The 21,110-nt window shown below is 42.9% G+C and overlaps 1 protein-coding gene across 1 annotated transcript in view; it reads right to left on the minus strand.

Annotated features, from left to right (window-relative positions):
* grin2bb (glutamate receptor, ionotropic, N-methyl D-aspartate 2B, genome duplicate b) overlaps nucleotides 1–21,110 on the minus strand; it is a 49,152-nt gene that overhangs the window by 14,316 nt on the left and 13,726 nt on the right. Inside the window, exons 4-8 of the mRNA XM_068750669.1 lie at nucleotides 9,513–9,656; nucleotides 6,928–7,198; nucleotides 6,198–6,390; nucleotides 1,096–1,210; nucleotides 700–905 (exon numbers count right to left, since the gene is read on the minus strand). Of these exons, the coding sequence (XP_068606770.1) occupies nucleotides 700–905; nucleotides 1,096–1,210; nucleotides 6,198–6,390; nucleotides 6,928–7,198; nucleotides 9,513–9,656 (929 nt within the window). The remainder of the gene's footprint in view (nucleotides 1–699; nucleotides 906–1,095; nucleotides 1,211–6,197; nucleotides 6,391–6,927; nucleotides 7,199–9,512; nucleotides 9,657–21,110) is intronic.

Consider the following 21,110-nt stretch of genomic DNA (forward strand, 5'->3'; position numbering starts at 1 on the left):
GACAGACAGACAGGCAGAGGGAAGGGAAAAGGGAACAAAAGAAAGAACAGTATGAAAGATCAGTCAATAAATAAACCACTGAGCCACAAGATATAGCACACCCTCCGGAGATTTCCAGGTCGGCCAACGATAAAAAGGGAGGCCATTGAAGAAAATTCATTATCACAGAGCAGGGAGACGCGGATAGGAAGGGTCAGAGTGAGGAGTCAGCGGAGGAGGAGGGAGCTTTCCAGAAGGAAATGCGTTGAGGACACCAAGATAGCGCACGGATAACACATAATATTCTTAGTGAAGTAAAAGAATCACTACACCGTGGTGTAAGAAAATTATTAACACTGATCCAAAATCACAAATGTTGAATTCATGACAATCAAAATTTCATCATATCATTTATTAATGATGTGATGAAACTTTCTGTTTTTATTACTTTTTTTACATTCACGGTTTGCAGAAAAGACTGCTGCACTAGAAAAGTTGTGGATTCTTTTTTTGTTATGCCACAAATACCTTTTTCTGCAATGTTGGCGTATATATCAATATTTCTTATAGTGAGTTTCAATATTTAGCACTTGACTATTATTTTCCTGCGTTCACACAGTAAAGCAAATCAAATTTCTTACTCTTGTAAGTAAAAAAATAAAATTGATGTCAGAAGGGAAAAGAGAAACAAGAGCTGATGCAACGATTGCAATGTTTTACTTGAGTTTGAGCTGTTTGCGGCACGGCACGGTGTTCCTCATGCAGGTGCCACTGAGCGGGTCCACGTCCTCCACAATAACGAACGGCGCCTCCTCCAGAGTCACGATGGAAAGATGGTCATCCCTCTCTTCCGCTCCAGAGTAGAGCTCAAAGCGAGGCCACACGTGGTACCTCATTGTCAGAGAACCTCTCTCCCACTTGCCAACCTGCATGGGTGTTTGGGAGGAGAGCTGTGTGACACGCAGGCCACTGCGACACGCACTTCAAAAGGCAGGCAATCGGTGACAGACACATCGGAGGAGGGGAGAATTACAAAGCGGGATAAAAACGGCAGCCGCCAGATCAGAGTTAGTGGGGAAGGCGGGAAAAGGGATGAAGAAAAGGGAAGATATTTACCCTGTCCCATTGTCTATCCTTGTCGAGAAGAATGATGACCAGTTTGGGGAACATCTGGTGACCCTCTTCACTAAAAGACAAGTTTCGGCCTTCAAATGTCACGTTCATGAGGTACCTGAAAATGAGAGTTCAGGTTCGAGTTAAAAGATGAGCATCGGTCTTTTGACTTCCCTTCACGTGTGCGTATTTATAATAGATATTGATTTATTTTCTTGACTGCTTCTAATGTTTGCTGTCAAGGAGGGATGGGGGGGGCGGGGCCTATGCCACCTGATATCACGTTCTTCTGCTCTATTTTTGGGCGTCTACAAACTCCTAAAAGGTTTCATGTGACTCCTGAAATGATCATGTTGGACTATAGTCACCAGCTGTATCTGTTATAGGGTACCCCGAAGCAGTACCGGACTTTCTGCTGAACCCGGAATCTTCATAAGAGCTGTGCCACTGAACCAAAGCGATATGCTGAAAGATTCCAAAACACCGAGCAAAAACGCAGAATCAAATGAAGAATCATCAAAGCAACACCTTTCCCAGTAAACATGGTTAATTATTGATTAGTGCAGCATGAACGGTTGTGATGCAGCACGTACCGGTGCAGCGCTGCAATAACTTGACGCCAATGAGATGAAAACAATCATACTAGTTTAAATTATTGAGAAGGTTGGTGGGAGAGAGAGAGAGAGAGAGAGAGAGTATACAAACCGCTGAAATAAACCCAGAGTGGATGGTGGAGAGAACGTATTAAGTTCACCACCTGTGTGAACACACATCACCCTATACATGCCAACAAGTCTACAGCAGTGGCACGCAAGGTGGAATCATCTCTCTCTCATCGCCTCCTCCCCACACTGTTCCTCGTCCTGATCTGTGGGCTGCCGTCACCATGGAGACGCTCTGCCTCTGAAACAATCCCTTGCAGAAATAAATATTTTGTCTGAATTCAAGGAGTTAGGGCCCGTCTGCGTGTGCAGACCCTTTTAAAAAGGAGATGGTGTGCCCGTGATTTTACCCACAATCTTCTCCCACCGGCACAACGGTGTGAAAAAAAAAAAAAAGTCAATAGATCTTCTCAAAGATGAATTTAAAAAAGCGTCAGGCGACACATGAGCAATGGGCCTGAAATTTATCCGAGGTTTTATCACACAAACCTCCCACTAGAACATTCGGTACCATCTGTAATGTCTTCAGGTTTATTTATGTCCAACCACACACACACACACACACACACACCTAAGAAGGCTACATGCTTTGAGAAGTCAATATGACTCAAGCTTCTAGGAAATTCCAATTTCTGAATACTGGTTGGCGAGCTTGTTAATCTGCTAAACATAATTCCAGCTTCAAAAGGGAACCAAACAGGTCGAGGCAGTGTGGTCCCAACTTGTCGCTGTTTTGATGGAGGGTCGATCTGTGATGTGACGTGTGGGTGTGTGTGTGTGTTTAGGTGCGAGTGTAGGTGTGTGTGTGTGTGTGTGTGTGATCGTGTCACATATTTGTTTGAAATCAGTTAAATTCAGGTCAAATGAAGCTCAGGTTTTCTAAAGGCATATACACGTAATAAAAACATTAAAAAAAATGAATGATAAAATATACACAATCTGAAAAAAGGATCAAGGCAGAACCGTTAGTGAGGTCACACAGCGGGGGTGGGGGGCGCCATCTCATCAGCAGCAGTAGAATGCACAGAAAAACGCAACACATGGAGGCTCTGAAAGCCAGTATAATGCATTGTAACGTGTTGCCATGGCACCCACAACCACAGTCAAGTTTGCGCAATCAGCTGTGTTGCCATGGGAACAGTAATCTCACCTGAGTGAGGCTGGTTGGGGGGGAGAGAGAGAGAGAGAATGTGTTTGTTTAAACTGTCTAAATCTGTTATCCCACTTCCTGTCACCTCCAGATCAATCTCTCCATCTCACCTCAGAGTCGACTCGTATCAGTGGGACATGAGACTGCGCTGCTCATCATTGACGACACTTGTACGTGCTTGATCCCTTCTCATGTCAGACCGCTGCCGGAGCACTGAGCTACTAGCAGAGCCTCATGTGGCTTCATTACAGACACATGCAGCACTTGTGTGAGCCTTGCTCGCCAACTGTTTCCCAAATATTCACTGGCTGTGAAGGGGAATAAATGTTTTAGATAGTCAGTAAATCATTAATGGCAAGGATACAATTGCTTTTTCCCCCTTCTTGCATTTAAACCTCTTCAAATATATTTCAGAGCATTTTGATTTGTTTCTTTAATCTGTGAGAAAAGCTGTGGAGGTTCACAAATTCCCTGTTGTGTAGCGCAGGGTTGGAAAAATACAAGCTGTGATCACACACACACACACACCACACACCTACACACACACACACACACACACCACTTTGGGTGGGTGGCTCAGAATCCTCCACAACCACAGAATACCTGTGTCTGAAGAGATTCCAAATGCAGTATGATGGAAAGAAGAAGAAGGTTTTTGCTTCCTCCGTGGCAGCGGTTATATGATCGCCGATCACTTTGAAATTTGTGTTAACATTGCAGTCAATGGAGCTTTAAAATTTGAAGGTCTCATCACATGGCCAAAAAGAAATCTGAACTTTGTGCAAGCAACACAGATAGGTGCATTTTTGTAGTGGCTATTTGTGCTCTAGATGTCCTGCCTGCATTCCAGTGAGGACAAGCAGGATCTATTAAGCAGCTACTTTTAGTACAAAGCTCTCCTGCTACAGGAAAAACTACTTTCAATGTGAGCTGGGATGTTGCACGCTCACTCCCCCTACATGCAAGAGGTGCAGCACAGGGGTCAACTGCAGGAAAGCCTTTTGGGGCTAACAAGCAGAACAGAAAGCATGTGTCACGGTAGATTGCCAGATGAAAGCAATCTCACTGGCAAATGTACAAAATAATAATAATCCTCATATCAACCAGTGCAGCATTTTGTATCAGTAGTGGGATTTGAACACAAGAGCAAAATACAATTAAGCATATAAAAAGAAAACATCCCCTTCACTGAAACAGCCGAACACAAATAAAGCCCTCAGCGCCTCATCCAAAACCACTCGGAGCACTTATCCTCATTATCCCAGCGTTCCTGTCCTCCCTGTCAACGGACGGCCTCTAGAGCGCTGCATGCCCGTGTGCTTCTTGAGCAGTGTGAGTGTTTGTAGTGGATATATATATATACACCGGAATGTGTGTGTGTGTGTGTGTGTTAGGCTTCTTCCAGCTTCTGTGGTTACTAGAAAAAAACACAGATCCAAATTCTGTGCCTCTATTCAGTCAAAGGGAGACAATGGACTGACTGATTGGGAAACACAAATTCACAATTTATCACACACATTTCTCTCTGTGTTTCGCTTCCACCCACACACACACACACACACGCACACACACACACAGAAGGATGATATCGAGCTAACTGTGTGTCTGATCGTGCCTTGTGGGGACTTAAATATTCATGCTTGTTGGGTTATTGTCTCAGTGCACCGATATTAAAAACAAAAACATGGCTAGAGAGCCAACCAACATGTACTGGTATACAGTAAAACATCAATCTGAACATGTACGCAGTCGTGCGTGGCATTTTAATAATGCTGCATTAGTCACACGCATTCTCGTATTTAAAATTCAAACTGAAAATGAAAATCACCATCAGAAAGAGACAAACTGCAGGGCTGAAATACACCTGATGAGGAGGGACATCAGTAAGTGTAAGTCTTTATAAGATTAGGCCCCAAAGAGTAGTAAAATGCGTAAAATGTCACGCTAAAAACACCCTAACTGTATGTGGATGTATTTGCATGTAGTACATGTACTCTGTGTAGCTGCTATAACGCCACCTCTGGTTCCTTCTCATTAATTCGGTTGCCCCCAAGCATTCATTAAGTGGAATCTCTGCTCATTGGGAAGAGTAAAAGCATGTCCTATGAAGTTAAATGGGGATTAATTACTGAATACCAATGCTTGCTCTGTATTGTGTCCAAAAAAGCAAAAAAAAAGGAAGTTCTGAGGAAGGGATGAATTATTATTTTTTCTTTAAATGTGGCTGCGGGTTACGCTAAAGATAAGACGGGATGTTGTAAGTCTGAGCGCTAATGCCTGAGCTGTGTGTGTGTGTGTCGTGTTTTTATTGGACAAGATACAAATTCCGGCTCTCCTCAGGGAATTTGCCTGCATTTGCCGTGTGTAATAGTAGCCCACGCTGTGCGGCGTGTGTGTGTGTTTGTGTGTGTGAGTGTGTGTGTGGTCACACGTTTGCTTGATTTATTTTGATGGTTTTAACTGCGCTTCAGCAAACGAACGCCGAAACCTTTTCATTTGCTCCTCAGAGCATGCCACGCTCCACCTGGACCAGTGTTTGTCAGGGTGGAGGACTGTACCCCTCACATGGAACTGTTCTATCCACGCTCCGCTTCACCGACTAGACGGCTGACTTCCAGTACAGACTTTTTTTTTCCTGTGTCACGTTCAGACAATCTGATGACACAGCAATTGTTGGGTGCATCAAGGAGGGGGCGGGAGTGTGAGTACAGGACACCTGTGTACGACTTTGTGTGGTGGTGTCATCAAAACTGGCTGCAGATAAACACAGCAAGGATCGATCGACTGGACCCACAGTTATTTCCCAACTGTGGAACAGACAGATAAATCCCTAAGCTCCAAAGATCTATCTATCTATTCATCTGCCTGCCTGTCTAGAGTATATAATTGTTTTTTTTTTCCATAACTGCCAACCTCACAATGTGATGTAATTAGCAAACAACAGCCTCCTTTTGTTGGGCAATAACTGTAGCGTCCATTGGAAAACATGCTACAAGGAAATTCTAAGGGGTTTTCAGGGGAGATACAGTTGTAGTTTCATCCATTCCTTTACTTGGGATGTTGTGTTTTAAGTTTTATGAAGGCAATCATACTTGGGGATCATGTTTACTACAACGCCATATGCTGTGCTACATTAGAAATCTAAAACATGAGAGGTGTAGCTAAAGCTGGGAAACTGTTATTGGACAGTTTGGGGAAAAGTATTTTCCATTATTTTCCATTTGCAGCCTACTTGCACTTATATTTCATTTGTCCTGCTTTCCCTTCATGCATCCCTCTGACAGAAAACTCACTTCAGTATTTCCTTTGGGTGGCCAGTGTTGGAGCTCTTTTTGTCGGGTGTCCCGAGACAGCTTGATTTCATCAAGGTGTGTGGCCCCCGATCCAGCATCATGGTGGAGGTTGCCGTGGCAATGACTGCCACTGCGTCGCGTACTCTGGCCTCGATGTTGTAGTCCCATTCATCATATGACACCGAGATAAGGCCTGTGAAAGACAGAGAGGGGTAAGTGGAAGGGATGCGTTTACACAGTGGAAACATTTTTAAAGATATGAGGAAAACATAAATGCGGAGGGGGCTAAAAGGGGCTCAGGAAAGAGAGTGGATAGGAATAGGCAGATAGAGCAGAGCGCAACAAAAAAATACACAAAAATTAAAGCAACTTAGAGGAGCTGAACCATTGAGACGAAATCAAGCAGCCAGTTAATATGCTTTCTAAAAATGTATTCGAATTGTGCCATGTTTACTTTTAACAAAAGATAATACTTGAACTTTTGTGGAAATGCAAAAATGCACATATTCAGTTAATATGTGATATGATGGGATCAATAGACCAATTTATTAATACAAATCATATCCAATGAGGGTCCAGGATTTGGGTCAAAGTTGTTGGTGCCCATCAGAAGTTGACATCGGTAACTTAATGTGCTGACTCCACAAATGTATAGGCCTGAAGTGTGACTAGTACTAGATTTAAGTCAAAGTTGATCTTTGTGGAAGCGGCCCCTGATGTCTGGTTGTACCTATGGGGAAGACCAAGGGAACATTGTCTGCATCTCCAGTCACCAGCGAGGGCACAATCCACGTGAAGCCATAACCTGTGAGGCCCACAGAATGAGCCACCTCAAAGATGGTGGCAGCTTCCTCCTTTGTGCAATAGAGCAGAATAACAGGGCTCTGCAGTTTCTTCAGCTGGTTCTGGATTTTGGAGTCTCCGTCATCCACTGACATATCCAGTAGGAGGACTTCTTCCAGCTCCCAGCCGACAAAGCTGTTGTCGATGGTGCTGCGGATCTGGATGAGGACGACAGAGAGGAGTTCTTACAGAAGAGAGTGTGGAACAAAATAGACTTGGATGTTTCTTCCTCCGGCTCTCGAATCGTAAAACCATTCCACATTTGTACATCTTTTTTTTTATGTAACAAGAGTGAAAGTAGGTCATTTATTTTTCCCCAAATCTTAAATATATAGCCTCTTAAAAAAACACAGGAAACCTTAAATACTATTTATTTGGTCTAAAAAGGACTTTGCAATCCCGGAGAAGAACGCCGTAGAGTCGATACATTATGCACAGGAAAGATGCGCGTTTTAGGTCTGTGTGAGTTTCTTATTTATACAAGGCTTTTGGAAAAAACAAGCACAGCCTTTATGTTTCAGCTGCAGAGAAGACTTGCTGTTGAATCAATCTAATTGCCATTATACAGCCTGAGTAACACAAGTATATATGTATGTTGTGTTTAGTATTATAATACATATTTTCTTGCATTGAAGAAAATAAATCCTGAACTCTATGCTTGAGACACGCTAAAGCGAGGACAGTGGGATGGCGCTGTATGTCGTTTCTTGCCTTAGCTGACAGTATTGCAGCTCATTCTGAGTCCCTCTATCCTTTTTTTTACCGCTTGCACCACAAGTGAAGCCAGCATCTGTGCACAACTCGCCCCCTCCTTGGTCCCGGATCGACACAGCCGTGCTTGGAGTTATTCGACACGTCTTTTTTGCAAGAACGTTTTTGTCCGTATTTGCAGTGTTTGCAAAGGTTCTTATCCAAGATTGGTGCCCCCCCCCCCCCCCCCAGCATCTATTTTGTACCTGAGGTAGAAGACCTCATAAAAGTTGAACTATTCACGCCACTTTCTAAGTTCTGCTGCGTAACTGTGAACCCAACGGGACTCTATTTGTGAAAAACAAAGGATTGACTTCTTGCTTCCTCTCTCCGGGGTTGTATGGGTCAGCAGCATCGCCCCTTCATTATATTGCCAATGCAATAACGGATGAGGATTTTCTTAAACAACATTAGCAGTGCTTCATCTCCTTGATGATTTCTAGTGAATCAGCCAAATGAAAGCTGCAGTTTCTCCCGAGAAAAATTTAAAATTCCCATTTGGTAACCTCAATATCTCCCGAAGAGGAAAATAATGGATTTGAGACAAATTCCAAGTTTCGAGGCGTTACTCCTTACTAAACTGAAATTAAACCATCCCGACCCCCTCTCTGATAAGAAAGGGGGGGGGGGGGGGGGGGGTAGCAGAAAATATGTCAAATCACTCAGTATTTCATAAGCTGAGGTAATTTCAAAGCCGCAGCTCCACTCTTTTCAATGCCGTCTCTAATTTTTCCATGGAAGTAATCCAGCGAATTTTATCTCAAGGCTGCTCAATCTGTATGGTTCTGTTTTAACATTGTAGGACTCAATATCTCTTGAGAAATGCTGAAGCTCTCATTTAAAATTCCCTTTACAGTTGCTGTATCACTGGAACAGCTTTTTTTTCCCCATGTGCCTCTGATGAATTAAGGCATTTTTCTGTTTCTACATCGACGCAGTCTCTTCCATGGATTTCAGGGCTTGTTCTTCAGTAAATGGCTTTCATCGTTTTTTTGAGAGCTCCTCTTCACCTTTGCGTAACGCTTATCCTGTCGCAGTTCCGCCACCATTTTTGGGGTCATTACTGGCAACACAAAATAATAGCAGGGCAATGCAATGCGCTTGTAAACAAAGGATCACTCCAGTTTTGTGGCTATTTATTTCATGCTATATAAAAGAGTTTTGCATGTAGAAACAAGATTTGTTCATTTTGTAGAACTGAATACACCGGCATCATTCTGGCCACTTGTCTTGTGTTATATTTGACTCCTTTCTCATTCAGGGATGATTCTCCTGTGTCACAGCAACATTAGCATTACCCCTGCAACACCACGGGTGTTATCCCCATATCAGCATCACAGTTTCCCCTGCATCATTGTGGCTCTTTACACCTTCTCTTTTTCCTTTTAGTCTGTCTCATTTTCTGGCATCACTGCCAGAAAATGAGACCATTGAGTTGTTAGACCGGAATAGTAAGGTACATTATATAATCCAAGCCGAGTGATATTCATATTGCAATCAAATCATTTCCTTGACAGCTCGGTAGAATGAAATGTGCTACCAAATTACATTAGACTTTGGCAAACTTGAAAAATTAGATCTTAAAATTGTTGTTTAAAAGCTATCCTTATCCAACTATTAAGGAATAGTTGTGTTTTGATTTACTTCATCAATTAGAGTAATGTCTGATATATATATATATACATATATAATCAACATGTTTGCATTTCAGTTATTTTTTACCTTGTTGACAAAGTTCTGGTAACCAGGGTAGTATGTGGTGACTACGGAGAAGATGTACCAGTCATACTCTTCCATGATGTTCAACATGACAGATGCCTGCTGCTCGATGGATGGGCCAAACTGGAAAAACATGGAGTGGTCGTCCTGGAAACGAGGAACACAGAGCGAATCAGCAAACAAGGTCATGAGTCATACAGCGTGAGAGAGAGAACTGAAGGTAGGGGGACAGAAGATTATGGAGCCGATCCAGCGACGGCATGCCTCGGGACAACAAACCGAGTTCTGTTTATAGATTAGATTTATGCACGCTCGTTATAATCTGAAACTACACTGGAGCACATGAAGTTATGGCACATATTTTATCATGCTACATAGAACATAAGAGGTAAGGGAACCTACTGGTTCCATAATATTTTGTGTAGAAATGTTGACAGGTTATATTTTCTTATGGATGGGGGAGGGGGGGGGGGGGCATAAGAGGATCCCCAGGGACCCCGGGAGCCAAATGTCTGGTCCTTTGAATCAGTTGAGGTCAGTCACACATGTAAAACCAAGCAGCTCATCGGGATGCAGAAGTCAAGACGGATTATCCGCCGCAGGGACCGGAACTAGAGCAGCGACTTGTCAGGGGTCCTCTGTGTGTCCCCGAGTAAATACTGTATATTGTTGAAAGGTGACCGACATGACTGGTTGTGTGACGAGGACTCGGCACTGCCTCATCTGCCAGCTCAGATGCCTCCAGCTTCAGTAATACACCAGGATAACAGACACGTGCTCTCATTGTTGCCGTTTAGATGCTTGTTCAAGTCTATGTGAAATGAAGGACTTAACTATCAAAGCATAAGTAGCGACAACCGCATGGCCTGTAGTCAATTATCTATCGTGCGCATCGCTTGTAAGCTTGAATTTAAAACGAAAAATAGATGTTTGTTTAGGTTGCTCTTCAGTGATTGTACACCCCCCCAAGGCCCGCTTACACTTGCACGCACAGCTACGCCGTGTATGTGTTTGCAATGATTATGTGCGTGCATTCACACGCACATGCATGGAGTATGATCGCCCGTCGACGTCTGCGATGCGTCATACATGTTAGTCACGCAGGAGGAAGAGCGGTCCTGCAGATACAGTCGGTGCGCTTCACATCAAAGCTTATCTCCTCTTCCGTCAACTCTCATACTCACAGGGACACTGTGTGTGTGTGTGTGTGTGCGTGCGCTCGCTCGCTCGCTCGTATAATGGTTATATATTCCCAAGTGTGAATTACACCTAATGCACGATTCACCTCTAACCTCACATTTCAATCAAGAGCCTTTCAGCTCCAGCATACTGAGCTTTTAATGAATTCTAAAGATAAGTGACACAGGTAATTAACCCGGACATTGTTATTCCATCAGTGGAGCCGGTTTTTTCCCTTCATAATGTTGCCATCCATCTTTTCATCTGTTCACCACAAGGACTTTTTTTGCTTGTCTGTTAACAATGAAGCTTTACAGCGAATATTATAAAAATAAAATGATATAAAAAAAAAAGAGCAATAAGTTGATTCTACTAAGTGCAGCACAAGTATAAGACAAATGTTATTGCCGTAGCTGAGGCCTAGTATTTTGTCCTCTGTGCATTAAACCTCAATTACGACAAGCAAAAACAAAGAAATCTCTTCACTCCAAGCACTAAACAACATATTTAAGATCCATTTTTAAAGATTTCTGTCCTTTTGGAGCTTTAGGATGAGCGCCAGAGACGAGCAAGCTTAGTCGGAAACAATGGACAAAAACATTCATGGGATTAGTTGAATTTATGAAAAACACAGAACGAAAACAACTTTATCCCTCAAAGGGTTAGCAGAGAAAAAAGAAGTACTAAACATATTTTCTCACTCACTTCTTTTATCTCACCCAAAGCGCTTCAAACACACACATGTTCTCTAATTGATTTATTGTACGAAATAATCTTGGCAGCAGTCCAAATATATTATTGAAATGAAATGAAAACCTAATAAAATCCTCTCTTTGTCATAAAAGTAAGGAGATTTGCTCTGCTCCACTAACGAATGCTGCTTGGCCAGTCAAGGAGATTTAGGACTGATTGCAACTCGACACCCTTCCTCAAAGTCGGGCGGAGGTTTTGAAATGAAATTGAATGAATATCGTAAATTAGCGTCATCATTTTAGACAGCGATCACAGATCTTGCTAGTGTAATAACAGAGATATGCCACCAACCATTATAAGTGAAATAAACTTGCTCGTGGTGCTTGATGTTAGATAAATAGTCTATTTGAGTATTTGTTTTTTTACTCCAGTTGTTGTGAAATACCTCTCTTTTCAATGCTTTGTTAAAGTGCTATTTTAGGGTCATACAAAATGTGCAGCTTACATAAAAAAACACACACAACAAATCCACAGGAATTAACGGAGTGAAAGCCTTTTCTGGTTTTAAACTGACGTTCTCTTTTCTGTGGCTGTCAGAATTTGCTGCCTTTTTTGTTGTAACATTCATTTTCCTTTGACATCCTAAACTCCATCTTAAACTCCGCATTGCTCTCTATTCTCGCTTTTGTTTTATAAAAAGTGTGAGAGCCATAATCCCATCATTCGGAGGGATGGTGCGTGGGACTGTCTCCTTCCAGATGCAAACCAATCATCATCTCAATCTACTTCCTCTTTCATATCCCAATCATCACATTCAGTTCCCGTACTTTATTCACATGATATTAGTGTTAGTTTTTCCCTCCATTTCTTTTGATACAACCCACTCACTCACTCCTAAACACACACACACACACACACACACACACACACACACACACACACACACACGCACACACTCTCTCTCCCTTGCCACATTCTTTTTCTCCTCTCAGTTCAATAAGGTCAACTCTTTTTGCATTTTGTGTTGTCAGATTTAATTAAATGGAGTTAAGGTAAACAGAATGTAGACAAATAATCCTCATTAAAAGGGTCCTATTTGTTTCATTTGATGGCTTCATCCATGGCATTAAAAACTAGACAATGTAAAGAAGTCCTTTAACATGTCACAACCCCAGTTACTGCTCTATTTAGAACCGTACATCCAGTGCTTGGCATTAAAACATTCTCAACATGGTTTCCCATGAACATGGATGTTCGTACAATAATCTCGAGACACCTAGCAGCCAATCAGAAATAGACGCCATCTAATATCTGCTGCGCAGGCAGATGACAATAAACAGAAATGTGATCGCATCAGCTGTTCCTCAATATCTCAGTTGATTATTGACCAATGTTGATGGATTTGACACAATCATGTAGGGTGGGGGCCGCTATCCTACTACCGAATTTACCAAGAACAATTTAGAACCCTTTGACAGATGATCCAGATTACAATGTAGATGGTGTAAATCCAATTACGAGGGGAATGAGCTGCTTGGCGGAGGTTTGCGCTCTCCGAGTCCTTTTCTAGTTTCAAATGGTATAAAAAGGCATTCGTGCACAGGATCATTATCTGTCCAGATCTCTACATGCACTATCTCATCTTGATTTTTTTCTCTCCATTGTTTGCAAGGAGTATTTGTGCCGTGCACTTTAATTAAAAGTTAAAAGTTATGTATGTTTCACAGCAAATTGTTCAAATTGTTCACATTCCTCTGACATACCTGCACATCTCCTTTCCCTCAGTGGCAGGTCATTATCATGCATTGATGCCACTTCAGTCTTTTTTCTTTAAATCACTAATTACACGTCTCCTCGTGAATCTCCCCACTGTTCCTCGTCACATCAAACGCCACTTTGATGTTTCAGCCGTTAGAAGGAATCTTAAAATATTCTCGGTGCAGTGGCACTGAATCTGCAACAGTTGTGTGTCTGTGCAAATTAGTCCTGAAAACGTCTGGTAGACGGGATCACTTGGGAGGCTTTATCCAACCTTTGTGCAGATGTGGCAGAGTTAGCTTCGTAACACAAAGCTCTGGATCTCATTCCTGCTCCCTGAGGTACTGCAGAGCAGCCTAACATTTGGCTATAGCCTTCATTTAAGATGGGAACTCTACACCCCTATAGCCCCACTGGATGATATAAATACACAGTATTTGAATGCACAGAGACAAAGGTTCCAGATTCATCTTCACAGTGCTGTTCCTTCTTTTCATGATCATCTTTAAATGTCTGCCAGTAAAGCATCAGTGGCTGTTGCATGATTTAAAACCATTGGGAGAGTGAGGTTGGGGCGTTTGGATTCATTCAGCGTCACCGACACCGATCTGGATCTGCACGAGACCTGAGGGCTGAGGGGATCTGGCAGCTCACCGCCACGCCATGCCAATGAAAAGCATGCACCACATCGATCTCAAGAGAGGAAGAGTAACATATCGACCCACTGCACAACAAGCGCTGCTGGGAAAAGAGTCCGCGGTGGAGCGATGGAGCGATGGAGCAGGAGAGGAGGAGAAAGAGAGAGCGCAGACAAGGAAGAGGGGGTGGGTGGCAAGGATGATAGAGATCGAGAGGAGTCTCACTCAGCTATTTCCACTTCGTCACGCTTATCTTTTGTCACCTTTCATCTCCCTGCCTCCCTCCTGCAGCCTGAGCTGCACCGCCGCAACCTGCCGATCCTCCACACATGCTGCGTTACTTAATCTCACGCTCAAATCTTTCATTATCGATGGCCCTGTTTTTTTTTGACATATCTTTCGCAGCTTCTTCGAGGGCACTTCATTTAAAAAAGAAAATCCCATAGTGCTCAACATGTTTTGTTTTAGTTAGGACCCAATGCAAACGGTGAATTTTGAAATCCTTATAAAGAGCTAGACGTGTCATGACTCCTGCCAAGACTTAAGTTTATTCCTTTATTCTGTCCATTTGAGTGTTTTCCTGTACTGTGCCCCCCCCCCCCGCAGTCACGCAGGTTCATCCACTTCGCCGTCTCAGTCGGCTGCTAACTATCTCCCAATTAGTCTCAGCTCTACAAAAACTCCGCTCAGCCCTCCGTTGGCAGCCAAATGTTTTGCAATAAAATGACTTTCCAGCGTTCTTGTTCCTGTTCCTGTTTCTGTTCTGATTACCGTGTACTGATTCTCCCTGTCTGGACTGACTACCAGGTTTTGTGAACTCTGCTTTTGGATATTAAATACGGATTCGGATTTCACTCTCCTGGGTTTGTGTTTTTCTCCATCAGTTCTGTGACAAGAAGGGTACCCAGAAAGAAAGTCTCGGTCTCTTCGACACTGTGCAATGGTTCAAATGCAACTTTTAGCCTGCATATATTTCTAAATGGATTAGAATTATTTTAAAATGTGGTTTGTCCTGCAGACTTGTGATGTGGGCACGTTTATTTGCACTTTAGAATAGAATCGAAACAAAAAATTACTTTCACAGATCATCAACAATGCATCTCCTTGTCCCTCGTTCGCTTCACCACTACTGTAATTGATCACCTCATGTTTGAATGGGTACTTGGACTTTCTGCCAAGATCGATAAATGTTTTTGTCATATATTTTTTTTGTAATTATGCCGAAAGACAAACTGGATGGACAACATGGTTTCCTTGGTGGGAGTAAAACAAAAAAGCCTGGAGCCCTGGTGCTGCAAATTCTAACAAGTCTTATTTTTAAATGAACGAATGTCATCTCCTTTGAAAACATTAGCAGGGAGCCTGTCACAGTATAACGTTGAGCAAAAACTCATCAATCTCACAGCTGTCCAGATGAGTCGGCTTGATTCTGATTTGTTAAACTTATAGAATGACATCACCAGTAAATCTAAAGCCAGGTGTGGAGAAAGAGGCTGAGGAAATTCACGGACTGGCTCGATTGCCTCACAGACAGTTCAGTCTGGAAATAAACTGCAGCCTGTTTTTATTTTAATTCTTAACTCAACCATTAAAATGGTCAATTAAAAAGTAAATAATTCAATTAATGTGTTCAATGCTTCTAATCCATCCTATATTACACAATGCTCATTAGCATCAAGTGGTTCATTTCCTGAATGTGCCCCCCCCCTTCACTTACTGGACCCCAGCTGTGCAACAAGCAACAGCTGGATCCCTAACATCATAATCCATTGAAACATCAGAGAATCCATCACGTCTTCAATTCCACACCACTCGCTGCTGAACGCATCCGTCAACTGCATGTCTAATCTGAACAAGTTCATCTCTTTGTCTCATAAACCTATTCAAATCTAAAATCAAACACCCACACCCAAAGGCTTGCGATTTCAATAATCACACACACGCTCACACGCCTCGAGCTTCCTCTGCTGCAGGAGGGTGCCGTTAACTGCTGTATTCAGTCTCGTGCGGTTCAGTCGGACACTCTGGCGCTCGCGTCGTGTCAGTCAAGTTCACGTCAAACGCACGGTGGCAGAAGTGAAGGCAGAGAGCAACTGTATCGCGTGTTTACTGTGCAATGTGGAACGGTTCAAAGTTAAAGAGGTATGACTTCGGATATTTTACTGAACAAAGGTCAAGGTTGTTAGCACAATCGAGAGCGCCGGTAATTAACCTTCCCGTTATCCTTAAATATTACTAACACACATACGCGAGGCCGCTGCCCTTCCCCCACCTCTTGTTGTAAGAGGGTTTGCGTTTTTCCTCTTTGGTAGTCACAGTAACTTTTATGTATCTTTGAAATACTCCTCTCTAACTGGAGCCAAAGCTCTGGGGAGGAGCTGCGATTATGTGTGTGTGTGTGTGTGTGCGCTCATGTGTACATGTCACAAAGCATGCCTGCCCTCTTCTCTTCCTCTCTTCTGTCTGTCCATTTCTATTATCCTCCAGTCCTGCTTTCCTCCCTAACGAGTGCAGCATTGAGTCAAGCGGCGTGAAAGGCGTTCCGTTCAAAACCTCGCCACGAGGTGTTTTTCTTCAGCATGTCATGACCCCGGTTTCTTTTCCTCCCCCTCCACTTCGTTCAAGCATTACTGTCTTTCGACCTCAACTCTTTCCTCGGCAGCTGGGTGTGAGGCCAATTGTCTCCATATTCTCATTTGTACACACTCCAATACATCATTGGCTGTCTGTGCGTTTTCCTCAATCCGTTGCTCTTTTTTGCACCTTTTTTCCAAGAAAACTCGCTCTCTCTCTTTTTCTCTTGGAGAGCACGGAGGTAAAATGCCCCCGCCCCCTCCGTTTCCCCAATTTATGGAGCATGTCCCCTTTGTCAGCTCAAGTTTTTGACTACTAGCAGCTGGCCTGTCAAAGTCAGAGCAAGTCAGGAAAAAGTGAAACGTGGAGGAGAGGCACCATGGACAGGAGAGAAGTAAGAAGTGAGACGAAGACATTTCTAATTCAGAGATATGCAGTGTTTCCGTGGCAACTCGGTTTCCACAGAAACGGTTGTGGTAACGATGCCATTAGTGTGAAAAGAAAAAAATGCCTACTTCCACTCTACTGCACCGTATGCACATAAATAGGAGGGAGACGTCGTATCTAATGCGTCGAGACCGTTCACAGCCGCACGCATGTCAGAAGACACGCGAGTGCCTTTCTGCGAGCACACCTGAGGTTAAGAGCTTCATCAGAGGCCACTTATGTTCTCCAGCTCTGCTATGAGTGCAGCTATTTTGACAATTTGTCACAGCCAATATTATTCCATTATATTATTACTACTTGTAGCTTTAAAGCCGAGTTTTGTTTTGACATCACTTCTCATATTACTTCCCTCAGATTAGGCTGCAGGGCCCTAACTTTCCATATATTGTCTCATTGGCAGTGACAGTCTTCTGGCTAGAAGTACACAAAATAAACACACGCACACACACACACACACACACACGCAGACACTCACACCTACTGGCAACTTGGAGTGAACAATTCACCTAAAGAGCATGTTTTTGGAACTGGTCAGCATCACCGACCCACCGAAGCTCCACCTCCTCACCGCCATTATTATTGCATCCATCCATTCTCTTGCAAATGAGACAATCATCTCATCTCCAGCCCCTTAACTATCCAAATAACCATCACGAGTAACAGTCGTATCTCTAATTCCAGTGCTCAGGGATGGGTCAATGCCACAAGTAAGCAGTTGCTGAGGAATTCCGTCCCTAATAGATTCGTTTTTGTTAATGAAGAAGTTCATGAAATCATCACTACTGAGACCTGTGGGAACAAAAGGGTGATATAAGTAATACAAGATGTGCCATAACTATAGAGAGAGAGAAGAGAGAAAATGAGAGGAGGAGAGATGGTGACAAATCCACAAGGTGGGCGAGAAAAGCATATTTGGTAAAGTTTAACATTGTAGTTTGAAACTCCCCACAAGAGCATGTTGAACAAGCAAGACTGTGTGCGGTAACACTCTGCAGGGGCTACCAGCTGTAGTATCAACTCATCTCTCGCCTTGGCCTGGTGACAACCAGCCTCAGCCGGTGCACACTAGTGCAACAATCCGGCATCACAACTACAGTCCTCATAAAGTGTGCTTTGGCATGTGTGGGGTTAGGGGTCATGGCTTTGGGGCTCAGAGAGGGATTCAGGTTAGACAGAGAACTTGAGGATATTACTGTGCTGCACAGCTGCCGGTGTTGTTGCTTTCTAAATGTATTATTATTATCAAATAAAAGATGGTTCTGGAAATGTCAATGCGTTTCCCTGGGAGAAACAGGGCTGCAAACTTACATTAAAAATAAGTATAACCTTCTTCCCTTATGTCCAGACAGACTCTCATGTTGGGCGTTCGAACACTTTTGCAGTTGCTGACTCTAACTGCATTTCAGGCTGTCCGCGCACCGGCACTTGCATTTTAACACCCTTGTGATAAATATAGAACGTAGCCTCAAGGGCGGAAAACCACGGATACTTTAGATTGCGCGGTCTCGGGCTGTAGCAGTGTTTTTTGCAAGGCCATCGCTGTCATTGTTTAGCTGTCTCAGCAGCTGTGTGGAGACTCTGCACTGATGGCGGCTTGTCGGCTGCAGAGAGCAGCAGCTGTGTAACGACAGCGTCCACGTGAAGGATGAAAAGTTAATTGTGTCAAACCTGGGGAGGAATATGGACAAGGAAGGATCCGAGTTGATCCGAGCTGCTGTGTTGTGCGACATGAAAAGTTACTATGAGCTTAATGAATTCTAAACTATGACAACTAAAAAAAAAAGATTTTGAACGTAAACCCGTTTTAGCTCTGTACATAAATGCATAAATCCTCCAGGAGGGCTGTGAAGATGTACAGAATAAAACTTCTAAATACAAATGCGTCGTTCTGCGACTCACTTCTTTGCATTTCTCTCTCTTTTCTTATCTCAGCCCCAACAAACGGAGACTCGCTGATGAATGGAAATGAAGGCAATCCTGAGCTCTATGCAATTAGACCTGTCTGCCACTTTAGGATTAAATAGACACAAGTCGGCCATCTCTCTCTAACTTTAAAAGCCCAGCCTGAGCCTGAGCCTGCTGCCAAACCCTGAAAAAGCCTCCACACTGCGTGACGCTGTTATTGTTTCTGACTCACGTCTGAGCATCTTCAATCGCTCATTTTCTGGATTCCCCAAACCAACAAAGATAAAACTCAGTTATGAGCAAAGGCACCAAAAGCTCACTGAAAGATGTCAAGTTTCAGAAAGCAATAATGAGGCAATCATGTTAAACCTTCAGAGGGAACAGGAAAGCACCGAGCATGGGGAAGACGCCATAAACGAAGTATTGATCAGTATTTCGCTATGACTATGTCCTATGGGACACTGATGCTGAGTAATAATACGAGAACGTAACCTTTTTTTTTGGCCCACAATCTGGTTTGATCCGGATCACTTTAACTTTTGTCATCAAAGGGGTTGACAAGTTGCATTTAATTGCAGCGTTGTTGAACATTGAAGTTCAAGGGTTATCAATGGGCTTTAGGGATCTCAAACCAAACCAAGCGAGGAGGCTTGACTGACTGGGTCTCTTGCAAATCTTTGCTGAATACCCTTTGCAGTGCAACAATTTTACCAGTTGGGATATTGTGATTCATGTATTCAATCTCCTGGCAACCGCTTGATGGTCTGATGTAAAACTGACAGGCAGTTCCTGTGATTGGCAACCGTTCATCGCTGCATCAGATCAACGCTCGTTTTTGAAGCCAGTGGGGGAACATTATCCTTTAGCAATGTGTGCCGAGAGATTGTGTCACTGTAGCTCATGCCATGCATGTGCAATCAGATTTATACATACAGATTGATACATGTTGGAACTGAGTTTGGCCATGGGTTATGAATAGTATTGGGTTATGGGGGGTTCAGACTTGCAGTAAAGAGAACATTTTATTGAACTCAGGCTTCAACATGCCCCTCCTGTCTTCCTACAGGGCCCAGTAAAAACACAACACCCGAGAAGATGATCTGCTCCGTCTGTGGATCCCCACGAGGCCTAAATACGTGCATGCAAACATGATTCTAACAGTCAGATGTTAGACGAGGGATTGAAACCATCAATGAAAAGATTAAATCCCATGTATGTCCCTGAAATCTACACAACAGACCTGCATGAGTAGAACACTTTTCTGACGTTTCACCAAGAGTTACAGCAGCAAAGAGAACGAGACCCAGAGACAGTTATCAGACGCCTTCGCTGCATTTATCAGGAGGCTTAAAGGTTTATAACGTTGATAAAGATTCCTCACTGGTTCCCACAGACTGGGATTCAATCTACTGCTCAACATATTCCTTATTATCAACCATGTAAGTTGCATTTATCAAAAATGTGTGATTGATTTGTAAAAGTCAGGCATTTGTTAACACTATTGTTGCATTAGTTTTATTATTCCAATGCCAGAGCGACATTTAAGGCTTGATTGATCAGATGAATCAATTACTACTAATCAAATCAGCTAACATGCAGCCATTATTGTTTTATTCTCAATCGCATCAGCCGGCGAGGAATCTGAAATAAAATAACTATACCTTCCGTCACAAAAGGTTAATCTCATTTTATTGGAATAGAATCTATCATCTTTCCCTTGTATAATAAGATCAGATGGGCAATAAGGCCTCATATGCTGGAATATTAAAATGTCGGATTGGTTACTTCTGGCAGACAAAAGAGAAAAGAGGCTCCCAAAGCCTCCCGACAACCTGTTGCAACCGAGCGCAACGCCGAGAAGTCTCCTGTGATCTTCAAAATGACTCATCCTGTCGAGGCGTGGCCTGGCCACTGATGAAAGGAAGTCATATGGAGAAAAATCCAAGGGAGAAGAGAGAGGGGAGGACTTTTTTGTCCATTCGGCCAAGTTCAAAGGAAGAACATTATCTGGAGGAAAGAAAAGGACAGGAAAAGCTAATTGTGTGAGTGTAGTGCAATTATTGAGACAGTGAGTGTGGGAATACGTTCACAAACAGTTTGTGTATCATCTTAAGTGTATAATACTATACATAGATGGAAATGAGGATGAAGGTGGGACGGAACAGGGAAACTAGGGTCTCTCTCTCTCTCTCTCTCTCAACAATGAACGATGATAAATGGTGAGAAAAAGTTCATTTTTAAGTTCCAGATATAAAGGTGAGCTCCATTTTCAATAAATTGATAGTTAAATTAAATAGTAATTTAAAGAATATTTAATTATTACAATTATTAAATTGTTAAATAATTCTTACAAAACATGTTAGAATTGTGAAAGCATTGGACTATGTACACTGGTATGTAGATGTTT

This window comes from Brachionichthys hirsutus, chromosome 17 (assembly GCF_040956055.1).
Source record: "Brachionichthys hirsutus isolate HB-005 chromosome 17, CSIRO-AGI_Bhir_v1, whole genome shotgun sequence".
In the NCBI taxonomy this organism is placed as follows: Eukaryota; Metazoa; Chordata; class Actinopteri; order Lophiiformes; family Brachionichthyidae; genus Brachionichthys; species Brachionichthys hirsutus.